The 13,482-nt window shown below is 36.3% G+C and overlaps 1 protein-coding gene across 12 annotated transcripts in view; it reads right to left on the reverse strand.

Annotated features, from left to right (window-relative positions):
* The window catches only part of TCERG1 (transcription elongation regulator 1), a gene marked incomplete at its 5' end in the record, with an annotated part of 59,056 nt that overhangs the window by 12,998 nt on the left and 32,576 nt on the right, over nucleotides 1-13,482 (reverse strand). For 8 of the 12 annotated variants that reach the window (XM_079701770.1, XM_079701761.1, XM_079701762.1 and 5 more), the window contains 6 exons: nucleotides 1,732-1,850; nucleotides 8,150-8,239; nucleotides 9,057-9,192; nucleotides 11,704-11,770; nucleotides 12,144-12,200; nucleotides 13,263-13,423. In XM_079701770.1, coding sequence (XP_079557896.1) covers nucleotides 1,732-1,850; nucleotides 8,150-8,239; nucleotides 9,057-9,192; nucleotides 11,704-11,770; nucleotides 12,144-12,200; nucleotides 13,263-13,423 — 630 coding nt within the window. Of the gene's footprint in view, nucleotides 1-1,731; nucleotides 1,851-8,149; nucleotides 8,240-9,056; nucleotides 9,193-10,571; nucleotides 10,623-11,703; nucleotides 11,771-12,143; nucleotides 12,201-13,262; nucleotides 13,424-13,482 lie in introns of all 12 variants that reach the window. The other 4 variants (XM_079701766.1, XM_079701763.1, XM_079701759.1 and 1 more) reach the window with 2 other exon arrangements.

The following is a 13,482-nucleotide window of genomic DNA, read 5'->3' on the forward strand; positions in this document are numbered from 1 at the left end:
ACTGAAGAACTTTGTGCTAGTGGTCTTTTCCCAATTCAAAGTAGGTCTATGGACAGTATTTTTTCAACTTTAAGTTTTTCCTCTGTTTTCTACTACTTACTAAAATCGGTCCTAATCTCTATGCTAGTATTAAAATGCATCAATTTAGCAATACAGCACAATGCCCCAAGTGCTAAGACTTCCAGTTATGTGCCTGATGGTTTTACTTTCTGAAGTAACCTGCATAGTAAAGATCACTTCAACAATTCTATCTGCCCCAAAAGAGTATCAGTAGGGTACTGTGATACAGCAAGATTTAATTTGTCAAATCCACAAAAGAGAAATCTCATTGGAGTCTCAATTATTCCCAGACCCATAAAGGGTTTTTATAGATATATTTTGCTGAATCATTTGAAAATAACCTGTAGACATCATGAGACTCCATCTATAAACATTTCAGCATACATCTCCTGAGACTAAATCCTTTTTCTTCCATAGCCACAATATCCAAGAAAATTACTGATCTCTAATATTATATAATACCAATTCATGTTCCAATTTCCTCAACTGCCTTCCAAAACGTCTTTTATAACCCAGTCGCAATTACATTGACCCATGTACTTACCCTTTTGATTAAGAAAAAGCCCAAGACCCCCTGGGAAGTCTGAAACTCTGTTAACCTCGGAAGAATATTACATTCTTTATGGTCACAAATACTCAGCTTGCTTTTATGAAATCTGTATTAATAACGCCGTTAAGTTTCTCTTCATTTTTCAAATATACACTTTTGAAAACGTGTACCAAATACACTTTTCCAAACAACAATACTCTTCCCTGTCTCCACTGACAAAAATAACTGTTTAAACAAGATACACTTTTATAAAAAGTGCCATTTAACCGAGAGACTCCATGATTCTACCCCATAGTTTTAGAGATTTTCCATGTTCTGGTATATTCAAAGCAACTTAGTATCTCTACAAGAAAGTGATTCTTCCTGTCTTGACTATTCTGTGTAATACTGGAACCTAGTTGAAATCCCACATTCACTCAGGGAAGTTACCTAATTTGCATATATCTTACTTTCCTTATCTGTAAAATAGGTAGGATATGAGCAACTAAATCATATTGGTTGTTTTGAAGACTGAATGTGATAATATACATACACATATGCATGTACTTTAACTGCATATATGTGTAAGTTCATACATCTAAAATATCCAATAACTGATGCTATTATTGTTATTATAATGCTAAGCACATAAGTTTAAAATGTCTCCTTTTCTTTAGCCCTTTACATATATTTAATATATATTAATTAAATGAAAATGTCAGACAAGACAATAATCTAGAAGTTTTTGAAATGAAAGGTCCTTCACCACTTCAATTTAATCAAAATAATGTTCCCACTCTGCAATTCATTATGTGTAAAACTTTAAGAAGACAGGGACAGATGTTTAATCATTTACCAGTTTCCAGAGAAGGAAACTTATTCTCAGAGGGAAGCTTTTAAAACAAAGGTACCCTTTCTTGAAAACCAATGCCTCACAGAGCACCAGGGATTCCCTCCAAAGAACGAAGATTCTTAGAAAGGCAGAAACCAATAATGAAACAAGAAGTTTTTCATGTCCAGAAGTCCAAAAAATGTGTGTGTGTCTCTGTGTGTGTGTGTGTGTATACACACATATATATATTCAACTGATCTAGGAGAAAATATATATATACTTTGATATTTGATAGTAATAAACCATATACCTTGGATTAAATTTTGCTTCTTCCATCATTTTTTTGAAATCTTCCTTGGCTTGCATTATTTTGTTTTTCTTTTCCCTGCGTTCTTCCTCTGCCCTGGTCTTTACATACTGATCAAATACCTATTACAAAAATAAACCAATTTGACAAGTTAGTCTTTCATATAGGTAATCTAAATACCAAAGTGTAGGATCTTTGCTTCTCTTTTTTTTGTGTGTGGTACGCGGGCCTCTCACCGCTGCGGCCCCTCCCGCTGCGGAGCACAGGCTCCAGACGCGCAGGCTCAGCGGCCACGGCCCACGGGCCCAGCCGCTCCGCGGCATGTGGGATCCTCCTGGACCGGGGCACAAACCTGCGCCCCCTGCATCGGCAGGCGGACTCCCAACCACTGCGCCACCAGGGAAGCCCCTGCTTCTCTTTAAGACATAATTATTTTCACCCAAAATGTAACCTTACTTTACACATATTCTATATATTTTTTCCCACTTAATAATGTATAGTCAAGATTAACTTTTTAAGTCACAAACCAGTAAGGACAGAGAAATGTGGAAAAAAGAAACAGCAACTCTGGAAGCTGAAAAGCACATGGAGATGTGATAAAGGATTTGGCAGACACAAGAAAGCTGACCCTAAACCAGCAGTCAAGAAAACAAAGTAACCAATTTTTTAAATTAGAGAATCCTCAAACAGCTCCAGAATTGATAGCACCAGATACCCATGAAGTGAGGATAGGGTAATGCTACAATAAAGCTTTTTAAGAAGCAGTTTAATCACTAGATCCTCCTTGCCAACTTTATGTATCTAGGGCACTGCCACTCCTGAAACTCAGTAAGGCAAGGGGTTATTCTCTAGAGCAAGGGTTAGCAAATCGCAATCTGCTGGCCAAATCTGGCCTGTTGCCTCTTTCTTTACAGCACAAGAATAATTTTGATATTTTTATATGGTTGGGGAAAGCAACAGAAAACTTCATGATACACGAAAATTAAATGAAATTTAAATTTCAGTGTCCATAAAGCTTTATTTGAACACAGTCATGCTCATTCCTTTACATAAATCTGTGGGTCTTCTCACACTACAACAGTAGAGTTACACAATCATGACGGAGACCACGTGGCCCACAAAACCTAAAATATTTATTATCTAACCCTTTATGTTAAAAATTTACTGACCCTTGCTCTAAAAGGCAAAACACTGTCTCTGGTCTGGGGGAACAGAAATTAAGAATGAGGCATAGCAGATTGAGAAAACAGGGAATTAAGCAGTTACATACCACATATCAGGACACAGTTCTTTCAGAACCAATGCAGCAAGAGCAAGGAGACTAAAAGTCCTTATCTAGGATCTAACCAGCCTAAAAATTACTTGCTCTGCAGGATCACAACAAACCAGCCTAAATCACCTTACAGCGGGGGGGTGGGGGTTCAACCTCAGCACTTTTGACATTTTGGACCAGATCATGTTCAGCAGCATCGCTGGCCAAAAGATGCCAGCAGCACTCCCTAAGTTGTGACAAACAAAAATGTCCCCTAGGGCAAAAATGCCCTGGTTGAGAACCACTGTTCTACAGTACAGCCAACAATCATGAGAGCCCACCCAGATGCTAAGAGTGCCCAAATAGCATCTTAGTGTTTTGTTCTTAATCATCAGCAGTTAGGGTCCACAAAGACATCTAAGGATACTCTCCAACGTGAAAAAAAGAGACCAAGACAGAAAAAACTTAGGGGAAAGAGAGACTATACAGGAAAATGAAAAATAAGAAAAAAATCCTAAACTATCTCATAAAACTAAGACATTGCAACCATGAAACAAGAAAACTCAAAGAACAAAAAAAGAACTCCTAAAGCGTGACAAAGAAAATAAAAAATCTAACTGAAGGGTTATTAGACAATAAAGTTGAGAAAATCATCCAGAAAATTTTTTAAAAAGACAGAGATAGAAAACAAGAGAGAAAAGATAAGAAACTCTGAGGACCAGCCCAGAGCACAAATGCTCTGGCCCAGAATGGAAAAATAAAGCAGCTGGAAGGAAATCAAAAAGCAATGCAAGAAAATCTAACAGAATTGAAAGATAAAAGTTTCTACATTGGAAGGGCCACCAAGTGCCTAGCACAAAGGGCCCTTCCACCAGCCATACATAATCACCATGAAATTTCAGAACACTGAAGACTAAGAGAAGATCCTACATGTTACAGAAAAAATAAGAAGGTCCACATACAAGGGAACAGGTAATAAACAGAAGTTTCAAAAGTAACACTGAAAACTATATGCAGAGCAATGCCTTCAAAATCCTGAAGGAACAAGATTTCCAACTTCAAATTCCTTAGCAAGCCAAACAATTCCAAATCAGGGTACAATAAAAGTGTTTTCAAATACATAAGGCCTCAAAAATTTATTTCCCATGCACGTTCTCTCAGGAAGCTACTACAGAGATGGAATGCATTAAAAGAGAGTAAACCAAGAAAGAAACGACATACAATGCAGGAGACAGGTAAACTCCCCCCTCCACAAAAAAAGAGATGAAGGAAATCCCCAGGATGATGATCAAGAGCTGTCATCCTCAAAAATGACAGCTGTACATCAGGTGTAGAGGGCAACCAGTCCAGACTGAAGAAAGTCACAAAGCTCTGAAAGAAATGTCTTCTGGAAGATAAAACACTCTAATATTTTTCCAAACATATCTTAAAGAATTCTGTGGCTCCTTAAAAATGTGCATGCACATCTTGGAAAAAGGTAAAACAGAAAAAGGTTTTATTTTTTAATACCTAAGACCTCGGGTTCGAACTAGATCCCACACGCATGCCACAACTAAGGAGCCTCCCTGCCGCAACAAAGACCCAGCGCACCCAAATAAATAAATAAATAAATACTTAAATACTTAAGACCTCTTTCCAGGTAAGTTCATATATATCCACAAATCTTTAAAAGCTATATAGAAATATATACAATTATCTCACCAGTCCCCTGCTAGGCATGTAGGTCATTTTCAAAACCTTCTAAATACAGCACTGTATAGTAGCTCATGAAAGTATCTGCAGGCTAACAGAAGTGGGGAAGAGTGTTGTTTCCAACCCCTCTCCTATCTCAGTATATACTTTCTTACTTGTAAAAGTACTAAATTATAAATAAAAGCCAAGTGAATTTATGTTGTTTCCTTTCAGAAGCTGGAAAAAACTTCGTATCCTCTCCTCTAGGATATCCCACACCAAGGTTAGGATTCACTCTCTGAGATGAACATCTCATAGAAAATTAGAAATTGTGGTATGCTTCCAAGTTTCTCCTAATTATTTGTGCCATGCCTCCCAATACAATTGGCTTTACGTTCCCTCATTCCTTACACTCCAGTTTTAAAAAAAGACTTCTACTCAAAAAGTATGAGAACCTTTGAGTTTTTATTTAAAACAGAATAATGCTTGATACTTTTTCTCTTTTTAACTGTAACTCTATTAAGGAGTTAATAATACCACCAGCTTATAAAATGCCTTCAAAATTAAAAAAGAATTTTAGTTCTCAATATGCACTTGTAATTTAACTCAGAAACTGCAACACTCAGTGCCATGAAGAGTAAAAGTCATAAAAGTTTTAAAGTTAAGTCTTCAGGAATACTCAGATTAAAGCACTGTTCCAGGCACCACATACAGAGCAATGAACAAAGTTCCTGCCCTCTGTGGTAGGAAAAGACAGATGGTTAAGATAATTTTAGATAGAATTCTGAGTGCTACAAAGAAAGCAAAGAAGGCAAAGAGGTTAGTCAGAAGACACCTGGTCAAGTATCTGAATGTAATGATTTAGTCAGCTATGCAAACACCTAGGGGAAGAACATTCCAGGAAAAGGGACTAATAAGTACCAGAATATGCCTGTATTGGCCAAGGCATATCAAGGCCAGCGTGGCTAGAATAAATGAACATAAGAAAAGAGGCTTGAGAAATATGCAGACATGAGTGTATGTAGAATCTTACAGGTCATGAAAAAGAGTTTCAATTTTATCCTAAATGAAATAGTACGCAATGCACATTTTTTAAGCAAGGGAACAGTGCCTTAATTTGTCAGTCAAACTTTAAAATTAGTCTGGCTGCTGTGTGGAAAAAGAACTTGACTACAGAGGAGAGCAAGACTGGAAGGAGGCAAGGAGATCAATTAGGGGCCAAACAGATGACCATGGTACCTTGAATTAGGGTATAGCGAGGGAAATGGTAAATAAGACGTAAATAAATGGTAAATAATTTAGAAAAGGTTTTGGAGGTAGATTTTGCTGGTAAGACTTGAAATGTACAGTGGTGAAAAGTAAAGAATCAAGCTAATTTATAGGTTTTGATAAGGCCATCAACTGAAGTGAAAATGAGACCATCACACACAAATAGTTTAAAATAAAAAAGACTACAGTGCATGAAACACAGATGCAAATACATATGGAAAGTCATGTCTTCCTATTATGAGTCTAAAATACATGTCTGGCACACTGTAAATTTCATCTCTTCATAAAATGTCTATGATTAGACCTACATGTATAATGGTACAAACTGTGCAGAGAATTATTACAACCATTAAATTATAAATATGGAAGATGGACACTACTTCTACCAAATGAAATCGTGTAGCTCAACAGCACTATAGCAAGTGGTTCGACAAACTGACCATTTTACAGAAATGAGTGTCAGGGTGGTCCAGGTAATTCAGGAATTATGTAAGTTGGAAGTGTGCAATGCTTTAGAGGAAGCAGCAATCACTATGAGATGGTATGTGTCACTGAATCATCGTGGAAATAAATGGCAGCTCAGTAACAAGTTGACTCTAGTTCTTATAATTCTTATTAGTTCAGTAGAGACCTTGAAGTGTCCATTATTACTCTAAGTTTACGATGAAAAGACATTTTAATAGTTGCCACTTAATAGATGTGGACTTTGTGTGGGTAGCATGTGTGAGCTAAAAACATGCTGAGTCTAGGGCTTCCCTGGTGGCACAGTGGTTGAGAGTCTGCCTGCCGATGCAGGGGACACGGGTTCGTGCCCCGGTCCGGGAAGATCCCACGTGCCGCGGAGCGGCCGGGCCCGTGAGCCATGGCCACTGAGCCTGCGCGTCCGGAGCCTGTGCTCCGCAACGGGAGAGGCCGCAACAGTGAGAGGCCCGCGTACCGCAAAAAACAAAAAACAAACAAACAAACAAACAAAAAAACCTGCTGAGTCTTGTCTATCTACAATACAGACACATACATATGTATATGTATATTAGCACATAACAGTTGGGAAAGGTCAAGTGTTCAACAATGGGCCTATCAGTTGGGAAGGATTGGAGGTAGGTTTTATTCCTTTTTACTCAACTGTATTTTGATATTTTTCTACTCTAAATTTGCATCATTTGACCAGTAAAAACTAAGTTAATAAATGCATGTGAAATGACCCTGAAACCTTGGTATAACATCAGTATGTATGAAGCATAAGGACAAAATGTGCATGAGGCTAGAGTCTGTCATACAGAGTGAAGTAAGTCAGAAAGAGAAAGACAAATACCGCATGCTAACACATATATATGGAATTTAAGAAAAAAAAATGTCATGAAGAACCTAGGGGTAAGACAGGAATAAAGACACAGACCTACTAGAGAATGGACTTGAGGATATGGGGAGGGGGAAGGGTAAGCTGGGATGAAGTGAGAGGGTGGCATGGACATATACACACTACCAAATGTAAAACAGATAGCTAGTGGGAAGCAGCCGCATAGCACAGGGAGATCAGCTGGGTGCTTTGTGACCACCTAGAGGGGTGGGATAGGGAGGGTGGGAGGGAGGGAGATGCAAGAGGGAAGAGATATGGGAACATATGTATATGTATAACTGATTCACTTTGTTATAAAGCAGAAACTAACACACCATTGTAAAGCAATTATACTCCAATAAAGATGTAAAAAAAAAAAAAATGTGCATGAGGCAAAGCCATGTCCACAATGGCAAAAAAATCCAAGTATTTGAGGCAGAAATGTCCACACAAAGGATCACTATGTTCTAAGGTATGAAACTGTTCTTAAAGTACTATGTTAGAAAAAAAAAAGGATCGTACTTTATTCCTTACAATTTAAAAATAATACTGGGGACTTCCCTGGTGGCGCAGTGGTTAAGAATCCGCCTGCCAATGCAGGAGACACGGGTTTGAGCCCTGGTCCAGGAAGATCTCACATGCCGCGGAGCAACGAGGCCCATGCACCACAACTACTGAGCCTGTGCTCTAGAGCCCACGTGCCACAACTATTGAAGCCTGTGTGCCTAGAGCCCGTGCTCTGCAACAAGAGAAGCCACCACAATGAGAAGCCAGCGCACTGCAACAAAGACCCAAAACAGCCATAAATAAATAAATTTATATTAATTAATTAATTTAAAAAATTGTGCTGGCAAGGGATATACATTACTTATATACTGTTATTTTCCTTTTACCTGTTTTCTCTCTTTTGGATTAAGCAATAAGTACCGAGGATCAAAAACTATCTTGTGTAACTCCTTCTCCCATGTTGAAAAAGCAGACACCTTTAAAATAAAAAAATGTATTGCCTCATAATTAAGTTGGCTCTAAAAACAGAAAGGTCATATAATTTTGCTTGAAATCTACAGGACATTTGCTTAAAAAGGACACATAATAAAAACCATACTGCCATTTCCATCACTAATAAATGACAAGCAGTGGGAGGCTAGCAATAGCACACCTGCACACTAATTGGCTCTGAACATTTCTATATTATATAGAAATAACACACACTTAATTACTCATTAAAATAACCACTACTGTGTGACATTTTAAAAATCAGTACATCAGAAAAAGCCTTGAAGATTTGCATTTTGACTTCCCAAGCTTGCTCCAACCTTGTGAACAATGTTGGGATTTAAAGTTGAACAATTTTACTTACTCAAATGAATCTGTGAATATAATCAAAAGGTTGAAATCCCTTCTCAATTAAGCTTCATTAACAGTAATATCATAAAGTACCAGTTCTCCTTTAACCAAAAGCCATTCTGTAGATATTAAAAGAATCACATATACCTTACCTATTCCGTGTAGTCCGCCATTCTGTAATGTTAATATTCGTCTTATATTACTCACCAAAATTTAATGACCCAATAAATGTTAAATGTTATTTGTACTTAAAAGGACAGTAAAATGGCATCTAGTTCAACATGATATCATTAGCCAGGAAAAAGGCTGTTTGAAAGAGTACAGTGATTTGATAGGCTTCCCTTATCCGCCCCCCACAACATGAGCACTAACCTTAGATTTGACCTTTTAGCAAGACATATTTATATTACTTATACAAAACAGAAATATCTCCCCCAAAGATTGTTTTCTGACCCCTCTCTCTAGCAGCATGTCCTTGAACTGCTTCATTCGGGCCTCCAGAGGGACAATGGCCCTTTCTCGGGCAGCTTTAATTTCAGCTTCCATGGCAGCTTCTTTCTCTGAATCAATGTCTTTATTATCGTCTCTCCTATAAAAAAGAAAATATAGGCATCAACTAACAAAATATTAATAAGGAATCTTATTAAAATCTTAAAATCATTGGAATATTCAAGACTCACTACTGAGCAGCATATTTTTGGCAAAAAAGAATTATATTGAGGGTTTCAAATAAACTCTAAGGGATAAGCAACTTTCACTATAATAATAATAATAAAGTTACAATGAGCTTCTAATGATGTTACAGTGGCTGCATTGTTAGGAATGAAAAATACCTTTAATGTGCTGTCTCTCCCTGACACTAGCTGATACACAAAATGAACTACCTTACTTAAAAACAAAAACAAAAAACTTATCTAATATTGCACTAAAACTCTATGTGTTAGAATCAAACAGCACAGAATATAATTTTTAGTTCTTGAAATGATATAGGAAAAACAGTATTTTCCAAAATGTTTTACATTATAAATGCATACAATTTTTAATCTAATAAAAATTGGTATAAGGTCTTAGTAATCTCAAATATTTATTTTGAAAATAAAATAAAAATATCTGCAAACCTGGCCAAGTGGATATGTGAGATATATACCTTACCTACCTGACATTTTTTTTACTCACTTTCTGGGTGATAAGTTGAGATTTAAGTTGAAGGACAGGTCCCAGAGAGCAACATAGGCCCCGGAGTAGTTAGGTGGAATTAGAACTGTTCATCAATGACTAAACTACTTCTTGTTTCTCCAAAAATGCACCTCAGGGCTAAGGGCAACCCTGCTGCTGTACGGTACTCAAGTGAGATTGTAAACATGAAATTAAGTCACCTCTCAAACCTCTGCCCTATGAAGAAGGACCATTCATGTGAATAATCAAAAAAAGTAATTCAGTAACATTCAGGTGTGTTTAAGCAGATTTTCCTTCTTAAATTCGATCTGCTAAGTATAAAAATAAAATTGGTTCATATTTCCTGCATAAACTTAAGAGAATTAGGAAAACAGAACATCAGGAAATTCAAAAGCATGCTATATAGGAAAATGAAGGTAGCCCAGGAGATGAATGGAACTAATAAGGCCAGCCCACAAATATAGTGAGAGGTAATTGGCAATTTAGCGAATGAATCAAAAATAGAAGATATAGTCCGTGACCTGCAGGAACTTAGCGAGATAGTCTGTGACCTAAGATATGCACAAAACAAACAGGTAAAAGCAATTTGCCAAACAATATACCCTCTATAATAATTCATTTAAGAACTATTTAAATAGTTAAAAGACATCCAAGAAATACAACTAATGAAAACAAATAACCTTTATAGAATTATACTAAATGAAAATGTCACAATACAAACTATCACTATCTATCTCAATAAAAGAAATAAAGAAAAACTAAGCCAGGAAAAATAGGCTTTTAGCTTTGTACCTAAATAGAGAAGCTCGGGCAATCCACATAAAGGACTTCTTTGACATTCTCCTGATAAAAGCAGTTAAAAACCTTACAGAGTTGTCTATAAGAACAAACAATTAAAAACAACCTAAAAGTTTAACACTGTAGGAACATCCAAAATTATGGTACATAAACAGAATGAATACAGTCATTTATAATAATTAAGAAAACAAACGTCTTATTCTACATTTTTTTAAAAAAGAACACAAATTCAGTTGATTACAACCAATAAAAATATGTATACATTTGGTCAAGAACTAAAAAAGTCAACTGTAAAAATTCGAACAGCTGTTGTTACTGTGGTCAATTATGAGTGACTCTTTAATATCTTACTTTCTTTAACACTGTTGCCAATAAAGAAAATTTTAAAAAAAAGAACCACCCTTGACAGGGGTTGTCTTACTGATTTCTTTGCCATAATTTGGCTGCATTCAATCTGTCCTTTTCAGATAAGGACTATGATAAACCAGTCCATAGTAACGTCTTCAAACTTTCCTTTTTGCTGCTAAATAATGGTCCCATGCCTCCCCGGCCCATACACAAACACCCTCTACCCCACCCTTTCACCCCCCATAGTTAGTAACATTCATATTTTACCAAGCACTGGTCAAGCTAATACTTCCACTTATACCACTCTCTTCCTCTCAGAGCACTTTCTAATAAGCTGATGGGTTCCCTCCAAGTAATGACCACGGACACAAGGACTAGTGAAGTGACCGGTATATAAAAAGAGAGAGAAATCTGGGTCTACATTTATCAGATTTTTGGAATGGTGTCTGTTGAGGTCTACATTAAGGAGGTAACATTTTTATAAAATTCAGGCATAATGAATGTCTGAAAATAATTTATCAACTAACTCCTTAAAATGTCATTTGACTTCATAATACATATTTAAATAACCAAATCTTTTGCACATTTAGCAACAGAAGGGACACCATTTCTACATCCTGAAGCAAAGCTTTTTAATAACAGGCCTAAAGACAGCAATCATGACTTCTGTCTCCTAACACACACATTACCTGTCCCAATCATGAACTGACTGCACCTAATCACAGCTTTTAAAAGGTAAAAATCTACCTAAATTACATAAACTGTAAGTATTACTTACTTCCGTTTTTTGGCTTTAACAGGTTCATCTTCATTTATTTCTTCCATTAATTCTTGTTCTTCTTTAACTATAAGAAAATTTAATTAAACTATCAGAATAAAAATAAGCAAGCAGGGGCTTCCGTGGTGGCGCAGTGGTTGAGAGTCCGCCTGCCGATGCAGGGGACACGGGTTTGTGCCCCAGTCCAGGAAGATCCCACATGCCACGGAGCGGCTAGGCCCGTGAGCCATGGCCACTGAGCCTGCACGTCCGGAGCCTGTGCTCCGCAACGGAAGAGGCCACAACAGTGAGAGGCCTGTGTACCGCAAAGAAAATAAATAAATAAAAAAAATAAGCAAGCAAAAATTTAAATATTTAGGTATGAATCCTTCCACTAACCACTACTGGAACACTGGGGTTAGCAGCATTTTTTTTAAAGCTGCAACTTATAGTTCACTCACTTGCGCTCATAGAGAACTGCCACTTTTGGATGGACAGCATTGTCGGGGTTGGGTGCCCTGGCAAAAAAAAAAAACATTTCAAATATTATGAATAGTTACATGCACATGGTACACAATCTTTTCTTTTAAAAAATTACTGTTTATATATCTATCTCATAACACTTCTTTATAAAACATTAAACAAAGCATGATAATTCTAAACCTCCTGTACTCATCTTCCCTTTACATTAAATCTTTGATTCATTTGGAAATGTTTATTAACACATGTATTTATCAAATAAATGAATCAAATCCTTATATCTTCTGCACCGGGTAGATGAAGTTTCACTAATTTGGAAATCACTAGTAAGCAGAAAATGTTAGTACCATGTATACATAATCTACAAAGATTTCTCAATTATTATAAATGATGTACCAGGATTTGTTTCAATTGAATTATTAAATGATTCATTTATCATGCTTCTATACTACACAAGGGGGTTCTTTAAAAACACAACTACATCAATACAATGGAAAATTACCAATAAAACACATGCAATAAAAATATGTACAAATATTTCTATTTATTATATATCATATATACTGAAATGCTAACTGAGCATAAAGTAGATTAAAAGATTATCTCTTAATAAGGTGCAGGAGTCTCCCTAGTCTCAGGAATAAGGCTTACCTTCCCTAAATTTCATCAAGTTTAAAAGACCTTTGCATTTTTATTTTACAAAACTTTAGTAAACTTTATTTAAAAAATACTCTGTACAGTTTGATTATTTCAAAATATATATTACTAATCACAAAAGGTGCTAAAAGGCTCACTGAGGAGCATTTTAATAAGCATGGAGCAAGCATGAGCAGTACCTACATATCTTGGACTGACAACCCTGAAAAGGACAAGAAGTTAAAAATATATATATAATATTTTACAAAACATAATTTTACCCAAAGTCTCTATTTTTTAAATTACTGAACTCAACCTAGAAGAGCAGTCTATTTTCCATTTCTCAAATATTCCTTTTCTTATATTCCTTGAAAATAGAGAGGATTTCTAAATTGCCTCACATTTTCCATAAAAATATTAAAAGAATATTAAAATTAGAGGGTAACTCCTAATTTAAAACTTACTTAGTTTCTTCACTTCTTCCATTCCTTTTTTATGAGGGGGCTCCTGAATAATTTTGTCAACATCCGCCCTTCCAATCAGATCATCAGGTCGGTCCCACATAGAAAGACGGGTGGTAGGATTATAAAAGAAGACCCTCTCATCACCAGTCCAAACAACACACCTGTGAATTGATTCAAACATTATTTTCTTATGTTATGGAACATTATTTTATAGTTAGGT

Source organism: Hyperoodon ampullatus (assembly GCF_949752795.1).
Source record: "Hyperoodon ampullatus genome assembly, chromosome: 4".
Lineage (NCBI taxonomy): Eukaryota > Metazoa > Chordata > Mammalia > Artiodactyla > Ziphiidae > Hyperoodon > Hyperoodon ampullatus.